At 37.3% G+C, this 25177-nt stretch overlaps 1 protein-coding gene across 1 annotated transcript in view; it reads left to right on the top strand.

The window, feature by feature from the left end:
* Positions 1-580: 580 nt before the first annotated feature.
* The window catches only part of LOC121371605 (calmodulin-A-like), a 53671-nt gene continuing 29074 nt past the window's right edge, over positions 581-25177 (top strand). The window contains exon 1 of the mRNA XM_041497620.1: positions 581-807. Coding sequence (XP_041353554.1) covers positions 805-807 — 3 coding nt within the window. The 5' untranslated portion in view covers positions 581-804. The remainder of the gene's footprint in view (positions 808-25177) is intronic.

The following is a 25177-nucleotide window of genomic DNA, read 5'->3' as shown; positions in this document are numbered from 1 at the left end:
CCAACGAATTTGCATTGTGTCTATCAACTGTATTTAACTATTCCTGCATGGCAAGACTCAACTGTGTGTATTTTACTATTCCTGCATAACAAGACTCAACTGTGTGTATTTTACTTTTCCTGCATGACAAGACTCAATTGTGTATATCTTAATATTTCTGCATGACAAGACTCGACTGGGTCTATTTTAATATTGCTGCATGAAAAGACTTAGTATTCCTGCATGAAAACACTCAACTGGGTGTATTTTAATATTCCTGCACGACAATACTCAACTAGGTGTATTTTAATATTCCTACATAACAATACTCAACTTGGTGTATTTTAATATTCCTGCATGAAAAGACTTAATATTCCTACATGACAATACTCAACTTGGTGTATTTTAATATTCCTGCATGAAAAGACTTAATATTCCTGCATGACAATACTCAACTGGGTGTATTTTAATATTCCTGCATGGCAAGACTTAACTGGCTGTGTTTTAATATTCCTGCATGACAAGACTAAACTTGGTGTGTTTTAATATTTCTACACAACACAAGACCTGTGGTAAGACTCCACTGCGCATTAACTTCCTGTATTTCGCCGCGCTGTTCGCCTGGGACAGTTCCACGTGGACTGCTCGCGCCAGTCTCGAGCGCAGCACGCACTTAGTGTATCCATCTGGTCGGAAGGTGACAGGCAGACGTACACTTTTGTAATCCGCTGGCAGTCGTCACAAAACACGACGAACACTGGGACGTTACCGCGGGCGGCGTCGACGTAGTTTAGAGTGTCACTTCATATATTCCACAAACACACTATGGTGAGTTTTCTTTAGTGTTTATTCACATTTTTTTCTTCTTCTTCTGATTAATCACTGACTTGTGATGTATTATTAAAAGTGACTATTTCTGTTATTAATAATATCTATATGTACAGGTAGGAAAGGAAAGTTTGTTTAACGGAACCTTGGCTCATTTAAAAGCAAGACTGTTTGGTGTATAATATACTAGTACTGAGACACTTGGTCTACAGAGCGAGAAAGGAAACCTGCTGTCGCCACACTGCTACTCGTACCAAATGACGGCAAGGAATCTTTTATATGCACTTTCGCACAGTTAAGACAACATATACCACAACCTTTGATATACAAGTGGTAGATTGATTGAGAAGTGGGGGGGGGGGGGGGGGGGGGGAACTAATGGCTACATCGAGGGCGAAAGGTCAATCCTTATTTGGTAACTAAAAACGGAATGGATGTTTAACGACACTCAGCATGGACTGGAGTGTGAGAAGCAAACCGCTTTCGCCACATGTGTTGCACTTTTTGGATAGCAGCAAGTATCATCTATGTATTCTTTCTCACATAATATTTATTTGGATTAATAGCTACCTATATATTATGTATTTACTGTTGAATTATGTATTACTTCTTAAAAACACATTTACTCTGTAGTAAATATTGGTTATACATTTGTAAGAATGTGGCTGTACTGCTCTTTCAAATTCATGTATGTCACATCCCGTAGTTGATATTTTCTTCGTGTTGGGGTGTCGTTAAACATTGCTTGCTTGATTGATTGATTGGTTGATTGATGGGTGGATTCATTCATTTATTCATTCATTCATACATTCGAATCTACCTGTACCTTCATTATTGACCATGATGTTGCAATAACTAAAGCAAACTTTCCGTCAATTGGACTGGAGTTACACCAGAGGATTCTTTGTGGTGAATACGAATTGTGCTTGGTATAATGTGATTGTGGGAGTACGTCTGGTACTAGATGTATGAACAGGGTATGTTCCTGACGCCAAATAACCGTAAATAAAATGTGTTGAGTGCGTCGTTAAATAAAATATTTCCTTCCTTCCTGAACAGGTTCGGACTTAGCATAGCTCAGCTGCTCCCCACCACCAATTCCACCCAAAATATTAGTTGTTTCTTTCTTTCTTGTTTATTTGTTGTTGGTTTTTTGGTTGTTTTCTTGGGGGGTGGGGGGTGTTTTGTTTTGTTTAGCTTATTGTTTGTTTTCTTTGGGGTAATATAGGGAGTATATAGCTTTTGTCTGTCTGGAGAAGACTGTTTTACTGTGCCCCGATTCTTCTTTACCCTACCAGTACCCCACCCCCAATAATGTATGCTGGATGCGGTCCTGGCCCTGATGTGTAATATATCTGGTACAGTTGTCTGGGTAGGTCTGTCGGTGTAGAGACTCACATCTTGTTGATTATGCACGGGTCTACGTGTCTAACGTTAACATAGCGCGGTGCGTGATGGTCGCTCGGCTAACAAATACCATACTTTCCCATTAACGGTTAGGCTAATGTAGCATGTGTCTGCACGCTGGGTAAACGCTGCGGTGGGGACGCTGTCAGAGTACCTCCATTATTATATCAATAACTCGCACAGTAAACTGTCTTCAGCTACCAATCCTAAGGTATAGTGTGTCAAAATAAGAATATCTTTGTATGACGTGTCAAAATAGGAATATCTTTGTATAGTGTGTCAAAATAAGAATCTCTCTGTATGGTGTGTCAAAAAAGAATCTCTCTGCATGATGTGTCAAAATAAGAATATCTTTGTATATTGTGTCCAAATAAGAATATATTTGTACAGTGTGTCAAAATAAGAATCTCTAGGTATAGTGTGTCAAAATAAGAATATCTTTGTATAGTGTGTCAAAATAGGAATATCTTTGTATGATGTGTCAAAATAAGAATATCTTTGTATGATGTGTCAAAATAGGAAAATATTTGTATAGTGTGTCAAAATAAGAATCTCTCTGTATGGTGTGTCAAAATAAGAATCTCTCTGTATGGTGTGTCAAAATAAGAATAACTTTGTATATTGTGTCAAAATAAGAATATATTTGTACAGTATGTCAAAATAAGAATCTCTAGGTATAGTGTGTCAAAATAAGAATCTCTGGGTATAGTGTGTAAAAATAAGAATCTATTTGTATAGTGTGTCAAAATAAGAATCTCTTTGTATAACGTGTCAAAATAAGAATATCTTTGTATAGTGTGTCAAAATAAGAATCTCTGGGTATAGTGTGTCAAAATAAGAATCTCTTTGTATAGTGTGTCAAAATAAGAATCCATTTGTATAGTGTACCAAAATAAGAATCTCTTTGTATAGTGTGTCAAAATAAGAATCCATTTATATAGTGTGCCAAAATAAGAATCTCTTTGTATAGTGTGTCAAAATAAGAATATCTTTGTATATTGTGTCAAAATAAGAATCTCTTTGTATGGTGTGTCAAAATAAGAATCCCTTTGTATATAGTGTCAAAATAAGAATTTCTTTGTATAGTGTGTCAAAATAAGAATTTCTTTGTATAATGTGTCAAAATAAGAATATATTTGTATAGTGTGTCAAAATAAGAATATATTTGTACAGTATGTCAAAATAAGAATTCCATTGTATAGTGCGTCAAAATAAGAATCACTTTGTATAGTGTGTCAAAATAAGAATATATTTGTATAGTATGTCAAAATAAGAATCCCTGGGTATAGTGTGTCAAAATAAGAATCCCTGGGTATAGTGTCTCAAAATAAGAATTCCATTGTATAGTGTGTCAAAATAAGAATCACTTTGTATAGTGTGTCAAAATAAGAATATATTTGTATAGTATGTCAAAATAAGAATCCCTGGGTATAGTGTGTCAAAATAAGAATCCCTGGGTATAGTGTGTCAAAATAAGAATCACTTTGTATAATGTGTCAAAATAAGAATATATTTGTACAGTATGTCAAAATAAGAATCCCTGGGTATAGTGTGTCAAAATAAGAATCCCATTGTATAGTGTGTCAAAATAAGAATTCCTGGGTATAGTGTGGCAAAATAAGAATTCCATTGTATAGTGTGTCAAAATAAGAATCACTTTGTATAATGTGTCAAAATAAGAATATATTTGTACAGTATGTCAAAATAAGAATCCCTGGGTATAGTGTGTCAAAATAAGAATTCCATTGTATAGTGTGTCAAAATAAGAATCACTTCGTATAGTGTGTCAAAATAAGAATATATTTGTACAGTATGTCAAAATAAGAATCCCTGGGTATAGTGTGTCAAAATAAGAATCCCATTGTATAGTGTGTCAAAATAAGAATCCCATTGTATAGTGTGTCAAAATAAGAATTCCTGGGTAGTGTGTCAAAATAAGAATCCCTGGGTGTAGTGTGTCAAAATAAGAATCCCATTGCATAGTGTGTCGAAATAAGAATCTCTGAGTATAGTGTGTCAAAATAAGAATCACTTTGTATAGTATATCAAAATAAGAATGTCATTGTATAGTGTGTCAAAATAAGAATCCCTATGCAGTGTGCGTCAAACTATGAATCCCTTTGCATTTTAGTGTTTTGAGTATACTAGTAGTTCTCATTTAGTTAAAGCTAAAGTTTAATGTGGAAAGTCCCATAGGATTAAGCGAAAGAGAAAGTGCGCACTTTTTGTGCAAGAAATTAGGTGCATTTTTAACGGTCCGCCAAAAAGTAAACTAGGGATCTACATATAGCTTTGGAAGATTAGTAGGCCGAGAGTGGCTCGTTAAGTGGACCTTGTTGCTGTTAATTTGTCTCCCTAGTTTGCCCATAGGGGCCTTTCCATTAGTGGCGAGGGATTTTTTATATGCACCATCCCACAGAAAGAATATCACATAATCATGCGCGGCCTTTGATATACCAGTCGTGGTCCACTGGCTGGAACGAGGAATAGCACAATGGGCCCACCAACGGGGATCGATCCCAGACCGACCGCGCATCAGGCGAGCGCTTTACCACTGGGCTACGTCTTGCCCCCTTTGAATCACCAACTCGTGGGTATTGCTCACATCCAGTACCCATTTCTTAAATACATTGTTCATACTTATTAGCCTATAGGTAGTATGTTATATTTTCAATCACCAACTCGTGGCTATTGCTCACATCCAGTACCAATTTCTTAAAGACATTGTTCATACTTATTAGCCTATAGGTAGTATGTTATATTTTCAATCACCAACTCGTGGGTATTGCTCACATCCAGTACCCATTTCTTAAATACATTGTTCATACTTATTAGCCTATAGGTAGTATGTTATATTTTCAATCACCAACTCGTGGGTATTGCTCACATCCAGTACCAATTTCTTAAAGACATTGTTCATACTTATTAGCCTATAGGTAGTATGTTATATTTTCAATCACCAACTCGTGGGTATTGCTCACATCCAGTACCAATTTCTTAAAGACATTGTTCATACTTATTAGCCTATAGGTAGTATGTTATATTTTCAATCACCAACTCGTGGGTATTGCTCACATCCAGTACCAATTTCTTAAAGACATTGTTCATACTTATTAGCCTATAGGTAGTATGTTATATTTTCAATCACCAACTCGTGGGTATTGCTCACATCCAGTACCAATTTGTTAAAGACATTGTTCATACTTATTAGCCTATAGGTAGTATGTTATATTTTCAATCACCAACTCGTGGGTATTGCTCACATCCAGTACCAATTTGTTAAAGACATTGTTCATACTTATTAGCCTATAGGTAGTATGTTATATTTTCAATCACCAACTCGTGGGTATTGCTCACATCCAGTACCAATTTCTTAAAGACATTGTTCATACTTATTAGCCTATAGGTAGTATGTTATATTTTCAATCACCAACTCGTGGGTATTGCTCACATCCAGTACCAATTTCTTAAAGACATTGTTCATACTTATTAGCCTATAGGTAGTATGTTATATTTTCAATCACCAACTCGTGGGTATTGCTCACATCCAGTACCAATTTCTTAAAGACATTGTTCATACTTATTAGCCTATAGGTAGTATGTTATATTTTCAATCACCAACTCGTGGGTATTGCTCACATCCAGTACCAATTTCTTAAAGACATTGTTCATACTTATTAGCCTATAGGTAGTATGTTATATTTTCAATCACCAACTCGTGGGTATTGCTCACATCCAGTACCAATTTCTTAAAGACATTGTTCATACTTATTAGCCTATAGGTAGTATGTTATATTTTCAATCACCAACTCGTGGGTATTGCTCACATCCAGTACCAATTTCTTAAAGACATTGTTCATACTTATTAGCCTATAGGTAGTATGTTATATTTTCAATCACCAACTCGTGGGTATTGCTCACATCCAGTACCAATTTCTTAAAGACATTGTTCATACTTATTAGCCTATAGGTAGTATGTTATATTTTCAATCACCAACTCGTGGGTATTGCTCACATCCAGTACCAATTTGTTAAAGACATTGTTCATACTTATTAGCCTATAGGTAGTATGTTATATTTTCAATCACCAACTCGTGGGTATTGCTCACATCCAGTACCAATTTCTTAAAGACATTGTTCATACTTATTAGCCTATAGGTAGTATGTTATATTTTCAATCACCAACTCGTGGGTATTGCTCACATCCAGTACCAATTTCTTAAAGACATTGTTCATACTTATTAGCCTATAGGTAGTATGTTATATTTTCAATCACCAACTCGTGGGTATTGCTCACATCCAGTACCAATTTCTTAAAGACATTGTTCATACTTATTAGCCTATAGGTAGTATGTTATATTTTCAATCACCAACTCGTGGGTATTGCTCACATCCAGTACCAATTTCTTAAAGACATTGTTCATACTTATTAGCCTATAGGTAGTATGTTATATTTTCAATCACCAACTCGTGGGTATTGCTCACATCCAGTACCAATTTCTTAAAGACATTGTTCATACTTATTAGCCTATAGGTAGTATGTTATATTTTCAATCACCAACTCGTGGGTATTGCTCACATCCAGTACCAATTTCTTAAAGACACTGTTCATACTTATTAGCCTATAGGTAGTATGTTATATTTTCAATCACCAACTCGTGGCTATTGCTCACATCCAGTACCAATTTCTTAAAGACACTGTTCATACTTATTAGCCTATAGGTAGTATGTTATATTTTCGGCTGTTACATTTTTCACTGTTGACAATATATATATAATTTCAGTTTCATTCAACAGAAAAAGAAAAGTAGAAGTGTTTTGGAAATAACAAAAAAACAACAACTATTTTTGTGTGCAATTAAAAAACCGACACAATCTGTCCAGAAATAAATATATTTTAATGTATACAATAGTAAAAAACCCGACATTCTCTGCTGGGAAGGACTATAGGGTAATTGATTTTAAATTTATAACGAAATCCATTAAATATAATATGCTTTATTCCAATCTAAATTTAAATGGTGTATGCTTAACCACGTAACCGGATTGTACAGGAATGACTTCGTAATCGTCGCTTGTACTATTTAATTATGATAATCTTCAACATTAAACTTCGTAAGATTCCGTAACATCGAATCATATTGTAGGAATAAACAACGCTCGCTGTATAATCTTTAGTGCAAAGACGTCTTCTATGTATTAATCTTTCCGTGTCTGTTTTTCCCAATCAAGATGAATTGGGATCGTGGTAAGAATTACGCCGACAGACTGCAGACTGCTACTTCATGATGATGTCTCATTACTATATAACTGGTTGTATGGAAAACACTATTACGGAAGCGCGTGTTATCCAGTGGTATCTGTTAATAGCATAGGCTAAATCGTAATTAAATGTTCAACTTGCCTAGCGTTGTTGCCAACAGGATAAGTGATTTCTGAGCAAACTCTGTTAGCTGTGGCTTAGATGATTATATATTCTAGCTGGACACCGTTGATACGTTTATCGAGTTAGTGATTTGTCACGATTGATTTACTTCATCGTAAATGACGCCGATCGGGTGGGATGGGTTGAGGGAGGGAGAGAGGGCGGTTGGTTCCGTCGATAGAGTGCTCGCCTGATATGCTAAGATCATAAGATAAAATCCCCTTCCCAAACCTGTTGGGTTTTCCCTGTTATAACCGTAGACCCACGACTGATATATCAAAGTCAGTGGTATGTGCTGTCCTGTCTGTGGGGAAGTGACAATAAAAGATCCCTTCCTGCTAATGGAAAATATAATTGCGGGTTTCCCCATAAGACAATGTATCAGAATTATTCAATGTTTGAAATCCAGTTGCCGATGATTAATTGACAGACCAATGTGTGGTATAGTTAAATAAAACAAACTTTACGATGCCCGAGAGCTGCCCCACCCCCCAAAACATATATCTCTTTTTCCACCACCTTTTATATTAGCCTGTCGCCCAATAACACGATAGTGTGGTTGCCCTCGCCCAATGTGGTTGCCATCCCCAATGTGGATGCTCCCCAGTGTGGTTGCCCTCCCCCAATGTGGGTGTTCCCCTAATATGAAATCCTGGCTACACCAACGGGAGCTGTTTACTCACGTCTACCCATTGGTATACAATAAACATTAATGTTCTGAAAGCAGTGAAGGTGTAGCGTTACATCGGCACATTACTTTGGTCTAGTGGACGAGGAAAGGAAAGGAAAAGGATTATGTTTAACCCTCATCGGTAGTTGCCAGAACTTACTAATCCGTACACTTGGTATCTACCTCGACCCCACCGCTAGTTCAGGTCTTTCTGGTTTCTATTCATGATATGTTTGTCTCAGAATACATTCATATGAATATTACCCTCATATGATAACAAAAAAGAAATAATGATATTCTGGTGTAAAAATATTTTAATTGAGTAACAATATTGTAGTCCCAATTATACGGGTTTTTTTTTCATTCTGAGCAATAGGTCGAGCCGGACCCCAGAATACTATAGCAAGACCGTGCGACATTTCAATCACAAACACTGTTATAATAGTATATGGGTAATAATGTCAATGACTCACTGAGAGAATGTTTTGGAACAGCATAACGACACAGATAATATTGCGTTCTGCACTCGGGCGTACAAACCCCAATCAAAAATATGCAAGAAGGAAGGAAATGATTTATTTAACGACGCACTCAGCACATTTTATTTACAGTTATATGGCGTCAGACAAAAATATACAAGTTCTATGGCTATATAAGCGTACGGGACAGGGAGCAGCCCCCCCCCCCCCCCCCCCCCCCCCCAGTGCTGGAGCAAAGCCTCGAATTCGAGCAAAAATGATACAGATATTCGAGCAAAATGTTCTAACCTAAGACCTTATTACCATGTATTTCCATCATTCTACTCTTAAAATTAGTTGTAATCCATGTAAAAATGCGTAGTGATTCGTTTGCAACCCTATATAGAATGAATGAATGAATGTTTAACGACACCCCAGCACGAAAAATACATCGGCTATTGGGTGTCAAACTATGGTAATGCAAATAAATAAAGTGATGATCAACATCGATATAAAAATTCAAGGTTTAAACAAAAACAGTGTAAAGAACTGTACAAAAATAAAAATACAAATATCACAGAATTTTACGGATACTGAATTTTACTCCAAACTTCAATTTGTGCTGTATTAGCCATTCTCAAAGAGAATGTTACACCCCTGCACCACGGTGAGGTTACAGCACGCGCAGGGCAACCCTATATAGCTGTTTGGTAGTAATGCTAATATAAATAAATGTTGTTATCCAGATTCGGGCATTTTTGTTTAATTCGGGTAAAAACCAGCCTCCCCCCACCCCTATAATATTGGGAGCCAGTACGCCTATGTGTGGCTGTACCAAATCAAATAATCTTTGTTCCTGGTGATGATGTGTGGATGTGACAACTACATAAAAAAAGAGGAAACAATATCTTCCTGATGAAAAATATCACAACAACTATATACCCTTGGGGTCCGCATGGACCCTTGAAGCAATTGACGAGAGCTAACAACACGTGGGCACATTTGTTGATCTTTGGTGTCTAACATATAGCATTATATATTACATGCTGTCTTGTGGCATTCCATTGGAAAACTACTTTATATTTCTATATCACAGCGTTGTATATGCTGTCTTGTCTGTAGAAAGGAATATAATATGAACGACCTTTGTTGCTACTGAAGAGTAATCTGTGTCGAAACTACTCGTACGGGTTTCTTTTTTAATATTAAACTGGTGTTGACATATTGTAGCTGTTGAATAAACATTTTTGAAAGGAGTTCAAGGACCCCATATTTGATATGAAATCTGGTTAGAATGGGATAAACCAGTCTGAGTTCGCAGTTTTATAAGAATGCTGTTCAAATATAAACTATTACCATGACAGCTGCCATCTACTGTTTAATGTTAACGTTAATATTTAATCATTATGATGGTTCAATACTGTGGTAACAGAACAAGCGTGGAACAACAATCGAATTTCCGACGGAATCATCAGTCGCGGTCTGGTTTGAAAATGATATCGTCTGCTTTTTATTTGGAGAACTTGGATGGAAAATTTTACATAAAATAACAGGAAGTAACAAATAATGATAAAAACAATGTTGTTAAGTTGGAACATTGCAGTAGTAAATTGAAATGAATGGATGGGTTTATGATACGAGTCTGCGGGTACATGTAAAACGTTTTTCCCGAGTAATACTGGCAGAAATAATGGCAAAATAATTCTCAGTTTCAAAACGTTTACACAGCAGCCAGAGGGGGAGGAACAATGGGGGCCATGCCCTTTACCCGCACCACTTTTTATTTTTATCCGCCTGTCGCCCTATAACACGACTTGTAGACAGTGTGGGTGCTTAACGACAACTAAGCACATTTTCTACTAAAGCTATCTGGAGTCTGACATGAATATTTTGACACTTGAAAGCGAGGCAGCGATAGTCAGAGAGAGAGAGAGAGAGAGAGAGAGAGAGAGAGAGAGAGAGAGAGAGAGAGAGAGAGAGAGAGAGAGAGAGAGAGAGAGGGGGGGGGGGGAGGGGGGCAAGGCGATAGAGCAGAGAGAGAGAGAGGGTTAAAACTTTGTTTTGTTTAACGACACCACAAGAGCACATTGATTTATTAATCATCAGCTATTGGATGTTAAACTTTTGGTAATTTTGACATATAGTCTCAAAGATGAAACCCGCTACATGTTCCCATTATTAGCAAGGGGTATTTTATATGCACCGTCCCACAGACATGATAGTCGTGGTGCACTGAATGGAGCGAGAAATAGCCGAATGGGCCCACCGACAGGGATCGATCCTAGACCGACCGCGCATCAAGCGAGAGCTTTACCACTGGTCTACGTCTCACCCCCGGTAAAGACAGAGTAAAGCCGCTGCCACCACATGTTAGTATTCCTGTCGAAAAGCAGCAAGAGATTTGTATATGTACTTTACCCATATAAAAGAGTACATAGTGCATACCGTAACCAGGGCTTCTATAATTTTTATAAAATCTATTAGCCATGGGATCAGTAATTAAACAAATTACTAGCCACGATTAAAAATTCACTAGGTCTACTTTAAGTTTATACAATTTTACTAAATAATAGTAATAATCAGATATGTCACCTAAAGAGGGGGATAAAGCTTAAAAACATTAACATTTGGAGGATATTCATATTTACAAAATAGACTTAATTGCAACATTTGACCTTTTTTCACTAACCGTCGGGGATGGCAATAGTAGTTGTTTACTTGCACAACATTGAATATCACTAGCCATGGGAGTGAGGCTAAGATAATATAGAAGCCCTGCCATAACCTTTGATGTCAGTCATGCGATATGGACTGTGACGGTGGGGGGGGGGGGGGGGGGGGGGGGGGGGGGGGGGGGGGGGGCTGAGTTCATCGACTCATTGCACCGCTGACTAGTATCCCACCCCAACAATAAAAACGTCCTACATATGAAATCTTTACAAACATATTAAAGTGAAATATGTGATTCATTATATTGGCAATCTGAATAATAAATAGACTCAAATAATTTCAAAATAGCTCATTAATATGTAAGAACACTTTCATAGAGTAATTTCCATTCATATTTTGATATAACTATTTAGTTTCATAGTGACCTTTAAATAAAGAAAATAATTTATCAGGTTATATTGCAACACAGCTGTATGTGTGTATTACCCACGCAATTATCATTCAGTGAACTTGTAAGTACGGACTATTAAAGTGGTCGTTGTAAAACCACGCGTCTAAGTAATTACTGCATTCCATTAATGAGTACTAATGCATTGACTACTGGGAACCCAAGACTGCGTTCAGGAACAGAACAGAACAGAACAGAACAAAACTTTATTCACTCAGAAAACCAAACGGTGTTACATTGAGTTGTTTACAAGTATATATATATACAGTCAAACCTGCCTTAAGCGGTCACACAAGGGAGTAGATAAAAGTGTATATATCATACAATGGCGGCTGCCGATTAAAATATAAAATATATTAGTTGAATATATCTATGACAAAGGTGTGTCTTTTAATACACTATTAATGACATTAAGAGACGTACATAGTTTCTTTATAATAGATAATTGTTTTGTGTTAAAGAGCTTATGTAATTTAAAAGTGTTTGGTCTGTTGAAGTAATATTTATTTAGGTAGGTTGATCTTTCGTTAGTAAAGTGTGGACATTGAAATAGATAATGAAATTCATCACCAACAGGGAAAATTCTATTTATTTGTTCAATATTTTGCCATCTGCCAGTTTCAATTGGATAGTGGTTGCTGGTTCTGAATCGACTGTAAATAATACGTATGTTTTCAAATAAGTAAAGAAGGTAATTTTCACAAGCATGTGCCGATTTAAATACATTTGGGATAAGTGTTAATATTTTCGTTCCAGGTGTGTCTGAATTGATATTTAAAAGGTTCAGTAACTAACTTAATAAATGAGTTCTTATTTGAGACTGTCTGGTTTAACCAATAATGTATCTTAATATCTAATGGGAATACGCCTAGTTTTCCATAAATCATGGGCAGTGGGGTACTCCTTCTTAGCCTTAATTAGGCTCTTAGAAAATATAGCTGTATTCTTTCTATATTTTGATTATTTTACCGAAACCAATTCTAAGAAATTTATCATTTACATCTAGACATAACATTTTTGCCATAAACCTGTTCGCCAAACAGTATCAAATGCTTTCAAGAAATCTATAAAGGTACAGTAATTTTGTTTTTGTTTGTTTGATAATTTCACATAGAGCATGCAAAGAAAAAAAATATGATCATTAGTACTATAACCTTTGCGAAAGCCCGCTTGACTTTCGTGTAGTTGATTCGAGGAAATTATTTATTATCTTATTTCAAATTGATGTAAATAGCTTTCCAAAACAACTTACTATTGTAATGGGTCTGTAAGATTCGGGATCTTTTGGGCTATCTGTCTTTTTATAAATTGTCTTAAGTTAGCCAATCTTCTGGTAGTATGCCTGTGTTGAATTGATGATATTAAATAATTTTACTAAGATTGAAACGAGTTTGCTTTCTCCATATTTAAGGTATTCATTTGAAATTTCAAGACATTTAATAGCTTTCAGTACTTCATCAATAGTGATTTCATTATTTAGGATATTGTTTTCAAAGGAAATATCTATGTTGATGCTTTTAACATTATTAGGGTCTGTTTCATTTATTTCTTTGAAATATTCAAACAATATATCCATTTCTATCTCAGTGGGTATTTTTGTTTTCATTTACTGAATTTAATAGTTTCAAAAATTTCTTGGGTTTGTTTAGATTTTGCTTATTTTTTGTTCGGATGATTTATCGTGTTTACGTTTGTAAAATTTGACAGTTTTCCTATATTGCTGGCCAACACTCATCATCGAGAGACGATCTATATTACATTTACTGTGATTAAACTTAAGTCATGCTTTGTGAAAATGAAACCAGATTTCTCTTTAGCTGTAGTATGTTTGTTTGTACTTATTTGAGCATAATTTCCTACTGTTTTTTTCGGCACACTTTTTCATGATGTTCGCCAAATCGTTTACTAAACTGTTTATTGTTCCTCTATTTGTTGTGTCAGAATTGACGATAGTTATTGGATAGTTTTTTTTGTTTTGTTTTAACGACACAATTTTATCACCATTGGATGTCAACGAGAAAACGAGCTATATTTTACCATTGCTAGCGAATGGATCTTTTATATGCACCATCCCACATACATGATAGCACATTCCACGGCCTTTGTTATATCAGTCGTGGTGCATTGGCTGGAACGAGAAATGGCCCAATGGGGATTGATCCTAGACCGACCGCGCATCAAGCGAGCGTTTTACCACTGGGCAACGTCCCGCCTCCTTAATTGGATATAAGCACGAAGCTGAGTAAATGAATAAAACTTTGATGTAATCATCCAGGTAAAATGTGTAACGACAAAAGCCAAACCAATGAAATGCATTTTAGCTACACGTGAACTCAACTAAGGCAGTTTGGTAACTGTCATAATATGGTTATTTTCGTAGTTGATTTATAGAGTCACAGGGAAAACCAGCTTCCGCTAAAGGGATATTTTTGTATACACTTTTCTCGAAGACAGGTCAGAACATAGTACGATGTTTGATGTAGTATCCGTGGAGCACAGGGATGGATGGGTGTGGGGGGATTCCGACGGGTACACGAAGATCAGTCGCACTACCACTAATGTACATCACACGGTATTGCTCACCCATTCTAAAGAAAAGAAAGAAAGAAATGTTTTATTTAACGACGCACTCAACACATTTTATTTACGGTTATATGGCGTCAGATATATGGTTACGGACCACACAGATTTTGAGAGGAAACCTGCTGTCGCCACTACATGGGCTACTCTTTCCGATTAGCAGCAAGGGATCTTTTATTTGCGCTTCCCACAGGCAGGATAGCACAAACCATGGCCTTTGTTGAACCAGTTATGGATCACTGGTCGGTGCAAGTGGTTTACACTTACCCACTGAGCCTTGCGGAGCACTCACTCAGGGTTTGGAGTCGGTATCTGGATTAAAAATTCCATGCCTCGGCTGGGATCCGAACCCATTACCTACCAGACTGTAGACCGATGGCCTAACCACGACGCCACCGAGGCCGGTCCATTCAAAAGAAGACATCGTCATACATACTGTCACCAGTTGAAATGTTTAATCACATTAGAACATAAAGGATATAATAGAATTTAACATGTCATTAAAATAGTATGAACACGCTTAATAATTTATTCATCAAATGCCGTTAACCGAAGAAATAGGAAGCTTAGAAAATATGTTCGGTTTTTGGGTGGGTTTCGTTTTTATTATCATTATTTTTTTATTTTATTTTATTTTTTTTGGTTGGATTTTGTATTTTTTATTATTAGTTTTTAACATTTGGTATTTTTTTTTTTTTTTTTTTTTTTTTTTTTTTTTGTGTGTGGTTTTTTTGTGGGTTTTTTGGGGTTTTTTGGGGGGGAGGTGGTAGTTTTCGTTTTTTTGTTTTTTCCACAACTGTGAAACCCACAAACGGTTTAACACTGAGTTTGTCAAATTCAGAAAACCACAACTACGCCCAACGGACATATGACGTCACAGTCGGTAGTATTTAACCAGGGTGATCATACGATATTTATATGACGCCATCAAGTGAATAATAAATATGGTTATAAACCTCACTAGAGGGTATCTGCCTATCCCATTCTTTGTGTTTTATGTCAATATTCACTTTAAGATTGCTAACTTATTTCCATACAGTTCGGCAGGGCTCATAAAGCATTCGTTTTAACTCGTGCCGAACATTTCATCGGGGAATTCCGTTTGAGAGAACGTGTTTTCAGTCTGGAGTGCAACGAGTCAGGGATCGATAGCGGGTCACGCTTTATATCACACGGGGACCTGTTCCGACAAGACCGCGCGTTCGTGTTGGTTACAAGAGTGCATTAATTCTGTCAATATTAACCCGAGTGGTCGTTTACTCAGATGTGGACAGTTCAACCTGGACATCAGTTATGTTTTCCTTTGTGAATATTTTGGCGAAAGAAAAACGCATCCGATAAAATACGCCAGACATGTTGGAATTGAAAATGATGAATAAAGTAATGTTTGTTTTGTTTGTCGATACGTCTAGAGTACATTCATTAATGAATCATAGGCTACTGGATGTCAGATATAATTTTAATAACTGACACGTAGTATTCTGAGCAAACTCGCTACATTTTTATTCATTAGCACTAGGGGATTTTTTATATACACTTTCCCACAGACAGCGCAGCACATACCATGGCATTTGATTACCAATCGTTGTGCACTGCTTGGGACTGGAAAACCACAAACGGGCCCACCGAGGGGATTCGATCCTTCGACCTCAGGCGATCTCCGCCTTCCATGATGAATAAATGCAAGAACGATAATGTATAATACGAGATGTAACCCGTGCTACACACCGCACAGTTTAGATGGGTGCGGTGGTCTTACACTAGGCTTTGACCCTTAAATACGACCGCCGTATACATAGACATCCCTTATTAGACGAGGCTTGCAGCCAGTGCACCACGACTGGTACATCAAAGGCCGTCATATGTATTATCCTATCTGTGAGATGATGCATATAAAAGATCTCTTGCTGCTTAATCGAAAAGAGTAGCCATGAAGTGGCGACAGCGGGTTTCCTCCTTCAATATCTGTGTGGTCCTTAACCATATGTCCGACGCCACATAACCGTAAACTGGCATCGGTGGCGTCGTGGTTAGGCCATCGGTCTACAGGCTGGTAGGTAATGGGTTCGGATCCCAGTCGAGGCATGGGATTTTTAATCCAGATAACGACTCCAAACCCTGAGTGAGTGCTCCGCAAAGCTCAGTGGTTAGGTATAAATATATAGCCACTTCTGTGTCAAGTAACAAATATGGCGACCTCTATTACGGTTGTATCTGTGTACGTAATATGTTTCGGACGATGTGTGTACGGTAGTCTACTGGACCTGATCGTAAAAATGATCCTTACGAAACTTTCTTTCTGTGTATGTCTCTCTCTCTCTCTCTCTCTCTCTCTCTCTCTCTCTCTCTCTCTCTCTCTCTCTCTCTCTCTCTCGTTCTCGCTCTGCGTGTGTGTGTGTGTGTGTGTGTGTGTATATATATGTCTTTCTAGATATTTATGTGTTTTATATATGTATTTGTATGTCTGTATGTATTTGTCTGTTTCTCTCTCTCCTTGTATAAATCTGTGTGTCTGTCTCTGTGTGTATATGTATTTGTGTGTGTGTGTGTGTGTGTGTGTGTGTGTGTGTGTGTGTGTGTGTGTGTGTCGTTCTCTCTCTCTCTCTCTCTCTCTCTCTCTCTCTCTCTCTCTCTCTCTCTCTCTCTCTCTCTCTCTCTCTCTCTCTCTCTCTGTGTGTTTGTGCGTGCGTGCGTGCGTGTGTATGTTATACTAAGGTTCAAGTGCCCTAACGTCTTAGGTTTCTGATCTGTCCAGGTCAGAAGTTAATGTAGCTATAAATTATTTTACTCTTGCAGTCGGAATATGAATATTTATACACGTATTTATATACAAAATTAGGGAATCATTATCGAGCTTTGGGGTATATATTTAGCATTCCAAAGTAATTTTGTTGTCGAAAATGATTTCAATATTTTTTAACCCAGGATGTCGTGAGCTATGATAAAAGTGTTTTGAATTAAACATTCTCTGGAAAAGACCAAAGTTGTTGGTGTTTATGTGATACATACGTAGCATTCAAATTTTAAAATTCCTGTTCGAGGATTTGAACTCATTTTAACCTAAACCATATACTCATCTCTCAGATTTGTGAAACGAGTATTAATCATATACTGTTTTGATTCCGTTTGTAATTAATGTCCTGGTTTACCATCAAAACATGCTTTTCTTGCTGGCGTACCTTATTCAGTGACCTTGAGGTGGGTCACCATGATCCTTCTTCGTGTCGGTGATTCACCATTTTGGTTCATCATCAGATATTCCGTTATTGCTGCATAAACTGCTAATCCAAGACCAATAATGACCGCTATAATGTGTTTTTTGGGAGAAAACGCTACTTAATTTCGAAAGATACTCCATCAATCCCACTTTTTCTTCATTTAGTGATGGCATTCGCAACCTTATAACTGCTACAGTGTCATCTGTTATGTCTTTATGGTAGTTTAAATTCTGGTTCCATGGAGGTAACGAGTTTTAATACGGACGATGACCCTATATAAATAGTTGTGTATAAGGCTCGAAACAGAGGGTATGACTGCCGTCCATGCCAGCAATTACAAACTGTTTTATAATGCAAAAGAAACTGCATGTAAAAGCTGACGTAAAGAGGTAATGAGCTTAAATATGGACGATGTTTCAATACAGACCTCTAAACAGTCTATGGCCGGCGTCCATAACGGTAATTACAAAATATATTATGATGCAAAACAATTAACACAAAACTAAAAGCTGATTCATATGCAGATCATGTATTAAGTTCGGTTGCAGAGAGCTAATGCATTTTGTTATAGACGATGCCTCTGTATTATAAGACTCGAAACAGAGGGCGACCGCTGTCCGTAACGCCAATTACATACTGTATTATTATGCAACGGTCGCCTGATGCGCGGTCGGTTTGGGATCGATTTCCGTCGGTGGGCCCATTAGGCTATTTCTCCTTCCAGCCAGTGCATCACGACTGGTATATCAAAGGTCGTGGTATGTGCTATTCTGTCTGTGGGATGGTGCATATAAAAGATCCCTTGCTGCTAATCGGAAAGAGTAGCCCATGAAATGGCGACAGCGGGTTTCCTCTCTCAATATCTATGTGGTCTTTAACCATATGTCCGACGCCATATAACCGTAAATAAAATGTGTTGAGTGCGTCGTTAAATAAAGCATTTTCTTCCTTCCTATAATGAAACGGAAACTACATGTTAAACCTTATGCATGTGTAGATCGTGAATTAACGTTTGGTTTGAGAGAGTTAATGAATTACAGTATGCATGTTGTCTCCGTAGAGAGCTCGAACTAGAAGTCATGACCCCTGTCCATACCACAATTAAACGCTCATGCGTTTACATCCCAAGAGATCCTGCGTTCACCTCCCACGAGAAAACAATCGTTCATTATACTTGAAGGAATCTACATTAAGATTTTCTTCCAGTATGAATCGGATTTCAACGACATAGTCCAGAAATCAACCATGATGTTGTCTATACTTGTACTATGGGATATTGTCTTACGAGTGAAACATACTATATGACCCATGTCATGCAATCGACTTCTGACAAGTCATGAACCAAAAAGCTAATTGCCATAATTGTCAGGCGGTTGTAAGTGACCCATCGGGACACCCTAAGAGATTATTTACTCATTCTTGGTTAGCTGCTTTGACATTTAAAGGCGGGACGTAGACCAGTGGCACGGCGCTCGCTTGATGCGCGGTCGGTTTGGGATCGATCCCCGTCGGAGGGGCTATTTCTCGTTCCAGCCAGTGCACCACGACTAATATATCAAAGGCTGTGGCATGTGCTATCCTGTCTGTGGAATGGTGCATATAAAAGATCCCTTGCTACTAATGAACAAAATGTATCGGGTTTCCTCTCTAAGACTATATTGTTCAAAACTACTAAATGTTTGACATCCAATAGCCGATGATAAAAAAAAGCAATATGCTTTAGTAGTGTCGTTAAACAAAACAAATTTTGACATACATTTAGCCGTATAATAAGACAAATACCAGTCAGAACATGATACAGTTACATTTTCTTTTGTAATGATTTATATGTTTTACTGAAGAGGAAAAGAAAAGAAAGCAAATTTTAACCTAAGGCTATTTAGTTTCTAACGTATGGTTACTTCGACACTGCTAAGCAAAACCAGCCTCGGTGGCGCAGTGGCTAGCCATCGGACTACAGACTGGTAGGTACAGGGTTCGCAGCCCGGTACCGGCTCCAATCCAGAGTGTGACGGAACATGCTCTTATCTTTTCGCCTGTGGCGATGTTAATTGTTTTAGAAGGCCGTGTGCAGCTTGGTTACGTAATACCCCCGCGGTGGTAGGCATGCGTCCCAATACACACCCAGACCAGTTGTGGAGGCTATGTGGAGAGTGGTTACGTAATACCTCCGCGCGACCATGGTATCTCTAGCGAACTAGGCGTCGATCTGTCTGGCCATCTAAGAAAATATACCGTCTCTGGGAGTTGTGGAAATATCACATGATAGGTGATGTACCGCGTTGTGCCTCCCAGGCGATATTCGCTGTCTCCGGACTATTCTGAGATTTTTGAATAAGTAGATAGGATTTTAGAGATATCGAGGAGAAACATTGGAAGGCTCCCGGGGAACGTTGTCCGACTGGACTGGTAAATATATTTTTCTGCTCTATTGTATAACCTTGATGTGATTGATGTGACTTTAAATAGTTTAATACTGTATTATACCAATATTATTTAGACAGTGTCTCCAGTAATCTGACGAAGTAAATTGTAGGCTTCACTGTTCTAAAATATTAAAGCGTAGCCAGTCATCCTAGAGGACCTAGGTAAACTGTAGGTTATTGTCTTTATTGTGATATGTACCAGTATTAATTCTTTATTACAAGGTTACTGAATGAGTATTTAAGGGTTAATTAAAAATTAACCAGTTAGGAATAGAGTTGTAATTCCTTTATTAATTAAGTTCCCCTGGAAGCGTTTTTCAATTATCACACGTGTGTGTGTTGTATCACGGTGAAGTGATTAGAATATTGTGTAAACTAGACACCTAGTGATTAACTAATTAAGTGATTAGCTCTGGGTTGTTATTATATTGTTGTTGTTAATTAACTACTGCGGCAAGTACATTTGTCAGCGTAGTGTTAATACAGATTCCAAAGTGTATTGTGTTGTGTTGTGTTTTCTAGTGAACTAAACGTGCTATATATATATATATATATATATATATATATATATATATATATATATATATATATATATATATATATATAAGATCTTATCTCTGACTATACCTAGAGCCGAGCCACTCGGGTATAGACTGCCCGATACAGAAAGATCTAATAGATATACAGTTAGAAGAGATATTTGGATAATCGTGTTTTATTCAGTTACGGGTATTATAGGATCCCCGTGACACAGAGTGAGTTCTTAAGGGCTCAATGGGTAGGTGTAAGGCCACTACACTCTCTTCTCTCTCACTAACCAACTAACCCACTGTCCTGGACAGACAGCCCAGATAGCTGAAGTGTGTGACCAGGACAGCGTGCTTGAACCTTAATTGGATATAAGCATGAAAATATGTTAAAATGAAATGAAATGCTGAGCAAAAGAGAGAGGGGGAGTGCTGCTGCCAGATGGGCTACTCCTATCAATAAAGCAGCATAGGATCTTTTTATGCAGTTCCCTATAAACAGAACAGTACATACCACGGCCTTTGATATACCCGTTGTTGGGATGAGAAAAAGAAAACATGAGTCCATAGAGGGCGATCGATCCTGCGATCGATCCTGCGACCCATGACACCCATCGCTCTGCCGCTTGGTAATCTTCATAAATCAAGGCTAATATTCGTTCCTCGTATTCAGCCTTGATACATGTCGTCAAGAAATCGTCCCACAAGATGCTTAAATTTCATTGGATGCGATGAGATCTGATTGCAACGAATCGCAACGCTCCTTATAGATTCCCTTGTTATTGTAAACAAAGATGGCAGCGTCAGCGTCCATGGAAACGTGTCGTGTTTGCCACGATATGTTAAAAAAAAAGGTCTCGGCGGTTAATTTTTGATATTGTTTTCAAGATTGTCACATGTTACCAATGCTGTGATTGGTCAGCGATGTCATCGTGTATGGGACATAATCGGTGTTACAAATTTTCTTCCAACAGAGGGCGCTAGTAGTGGATATCAGTAGTTTTGACTACATGTATCAAGGCTGAATACGAAGAACGAATATTAGCCTTGATTTATGAAGATGCCGCTGGGTTAACTTCCACTTCTCTGATAACAGGATTATCTTAAAGGTAGGGTCAACTCAAACAAGAGCCTTATGTGTTGGAAAGATGCATACCCGGACCACCAACACATACTGACACTTTAGCAAATGAAAAACGCGTAATTTTAGAGTTCATAAAAAAAAACCGGTGGGATAGCTTGGGGCGAAGTGACGTCAGCTCCTGACCATCTCCTGTATGTACAGTGTAAACAAAAGCAGTAATTGTCGACAAGGCGCTTCTCTTTGATCAACCTGACTTGTAAAACAGCATAAATGACGTATTAATATAATAAACTATTTAACTAAATATATTTCAAGTTGCATTAACGGAACTAAATGGGGTTATAGTATTTTTCTTTGTTAAATAATCCAAAGGAAAAATGTACACTATTAGGCCTATTGATATGCTACGTTGGAGCAAAAACGACAACCCACGATACCCAAATGATAATTTTCTTTTCTTTGGGACTACGTAATTGGTCAGTTCTGTGGTTTTAGATGGAAAAGTCTACTTGATCAATAGTTTGACAGAACTATTTACAGTAATAAACCATGTCCATTACCATTTTAGGGGCGATAGGTAATATTCCACAATACTGGTATGCATTTTTGTGTCTAGACAGCGTCAATTAATTGGCTCGTCTGGTTACCAATCAAATACACACCTGCTAATCAGGAAGCAACTAACAGCATAGACCAATTAACTAAGAAAACACTCCGTGTATCATTTCAGTACGTAGGTTAATGTATGGACAAAACATTGTTAATTATTTCGACTTGTTGTGTAGCCACTTTGACAATGGTATTTTATTTTGTATTGAAAAATAATATATATAGTGCTGGATATACTTATTGCTGGCTTACTGGGATGTGTATTATTACAGAACACTGCAATGTATGACTATTTATCATCCCGCAAAAACCAGGTAGATTGTGTTTCTCTAGTTCTAAGGCTCATTCCTGACGTTACGCGTTAAGTATTACGTAACCACCAGCTCGCCAGAGGGCGTACTCACTGAGATGGTACAAAATGGCTGCGCCCGTTATATATAATAGCCGTCACATTTAACCGTTTTATTAATTAACTATACGATTATACTTGTTGATATTAAGCAATAATTATATATCGTTGAATATACATACCAGGCCAAATGCCTTAATTGTCCCTTCCTTTAAACTTATTCTTGTAATCCCAGATACCTTGTAGTCAGTATACTGAGAAATCATTTACTTTCGTGAGCTTAAATGTTCATGGTTTTGCTAAAATATACATTTTAATGGGTACTTAAATTTATGGATGGAAAAGGTATCACAAATTTGTATTATATGTATACATGTATTATATTGTCGTTGTGTGCTTAAATTCGTTAACTGTCTAGGCCTACTAATAGGAAAATGTAGCGGGGTTCTCTCTAAGACTGTTTGTCAAAATGATAAAAAAAAATTATATCCAATAGTCGATGATTAATAAATCAATGTGCTCTAGTGGTGTTGTTAAACAAAACTAACTTTTAGTTTGTCCCTTGCTCTGATCAGTTTTACTTTTATTTTTCGCATCATATTGCATCATTATATTAGTTCCCGTCCCAGTGACTGGTACATCAAAGGCCATAGTTGACAGACGGACAGACTGACAGACAGACAGACAGACAAATATTTTATATTATTACAAATTACATACATGATGTGTGTAGGTATAAAAGCGTAATTTAATGACAATCTTACTGAAACTGCTTGTTATTAAATTAAATGACTGCAACGATCTCGAATAAAAATGAATGAATGAATGAATGAATGAATGAATGAATGAATGTTTAACGACACCCCAGCACGAAAAATACATCGGCTATTGGGTGTCAAACTATGGCAAGGGCAAAACATGGGATCTCGAATAATTTAAAATTGATTAATTAATCATCGGCTATTCGATGATAAACATTTGGTAATTGTGACACGTAGGAAACCCGCAACATTTTCCCAAATGCAGAAAGGGTCTTTCATATGCACTTTCCCACAAAGAGGAAAGCACATACCACGGTCTTTGATTAGTGATGCATTGGTTGGAACGAGGAACAAAACCCACCAATTAATGGCATGGATTCATCGATGTGGTTCGATCTTACTACCCAAGCACCTCAAGGTAGCACTGAAATTGACCAAGCTAAATAAAGCCCTCCCCCCCCCCCCCCCCCATATTAATGTGTACGTGTGCCATTTTATTTATTTATTGGAAAATGGACGGTATGAACGGGTTTTGAGGTTGTTGTTTTTTGCTCAGTCCGGCATAATTCGACTTAGGTATAGGAAAAGGATTCAGCACAGCAGACAGACAGACATATGTATTCGACATACTCGTACTGTGTAGTCGGAAGTGCTAGGTATCAATAAGACGATGGTTTGGACTGATGCCATCTTAGTTTGGCAGTACATGATTGGACTCTTGATACTGTAGCGGGTTGAAATAGTGTACATATAGTAAAAAGGACACCTGCAATGTAGTTCAAAACATTTATTTTGAGGTTTGCGTTAAAACAAAAAAACAACAACAAAAAACAAACAAAACAAAAAATAACCAATAACATAACATGCTGACTTATAAACCACACTTGGGCTGCGACAAAAGAATGATATCGGCTTGTTCAAAAGTTCATAAAATATGCAATAGGCCGAATCGATAGTAGAATATAATGCCAAAAGTCAGACTATACATTACATATTTCCATTCTTCTCAATCTCGTGCTTTGGGTGTATTGATAACTATTGCTCTTTAAATACGTCACAGTACAAATGACGTAGATCATTAACCTTTATTTTTAACGACATTAATTGATATTTAATTATCAACTGGTAATTTGGTAACATTAATATTTAAAGTAGTGTATCATTGATATTTAAGAAGAAATCTTACTACCGTATGCAGCGCCACTATTATCGAGTTGCGCAACAATGGACGTCACTAAGGATGGGTAGACCACTGAAACATACACAGTGACGTAACAAAATACTGCCCGTCTATTATAGGCTACAGATATAGACAATAATACATGAGTTTCCGTTTGATACCATTTATCCTACAACGAGTTGTTTAAAAATGTATCCAACGAGAGAAAGCGAATTGGATACCATTTTAAACGAGTTGTAAGATAAATGGTACCGTATCAAACGGACACGGGTGTAGTATTCTGTTTCTTACATACCTCGAAACAATGAAAATGTAAATAATATAATGAACTAAATTATGTTGTAACAGAACGTAGCCTAACTGGGTCATGACGTATGGATACTTGGCTTTAAGCATACATACCACGTCATAACCAAATCACTACTGTACAAACAAATCCATTTTCCTTTAAAAAAGAGCACTAAAACATTTGCCAACTACTCGGGAAATGAAATTGATGAAAAGCGAGCATTTTAATGTGGTGAAGCATTGTAATAATACACTAAACTGGGTCATGAC

This window comes from Gigantopelta aegis, chromosome 4 (assembly GCF_016097555.1).
Source record: "Gigantopelta aegis isolate Gae_Host chromosome 4, Gae_host_genome, whole genome shotgun sequence".
Taxonomy (NCBI): Eukaryota; Metazoa; Mollusca; class Gastropoda; order Neomphalida; family Peltospiridae; genus Gigantopelta; species Gigantopelta aegis.
This window is presented reverse-complemented; position numbering and strand designations above follow the sequence as displayed.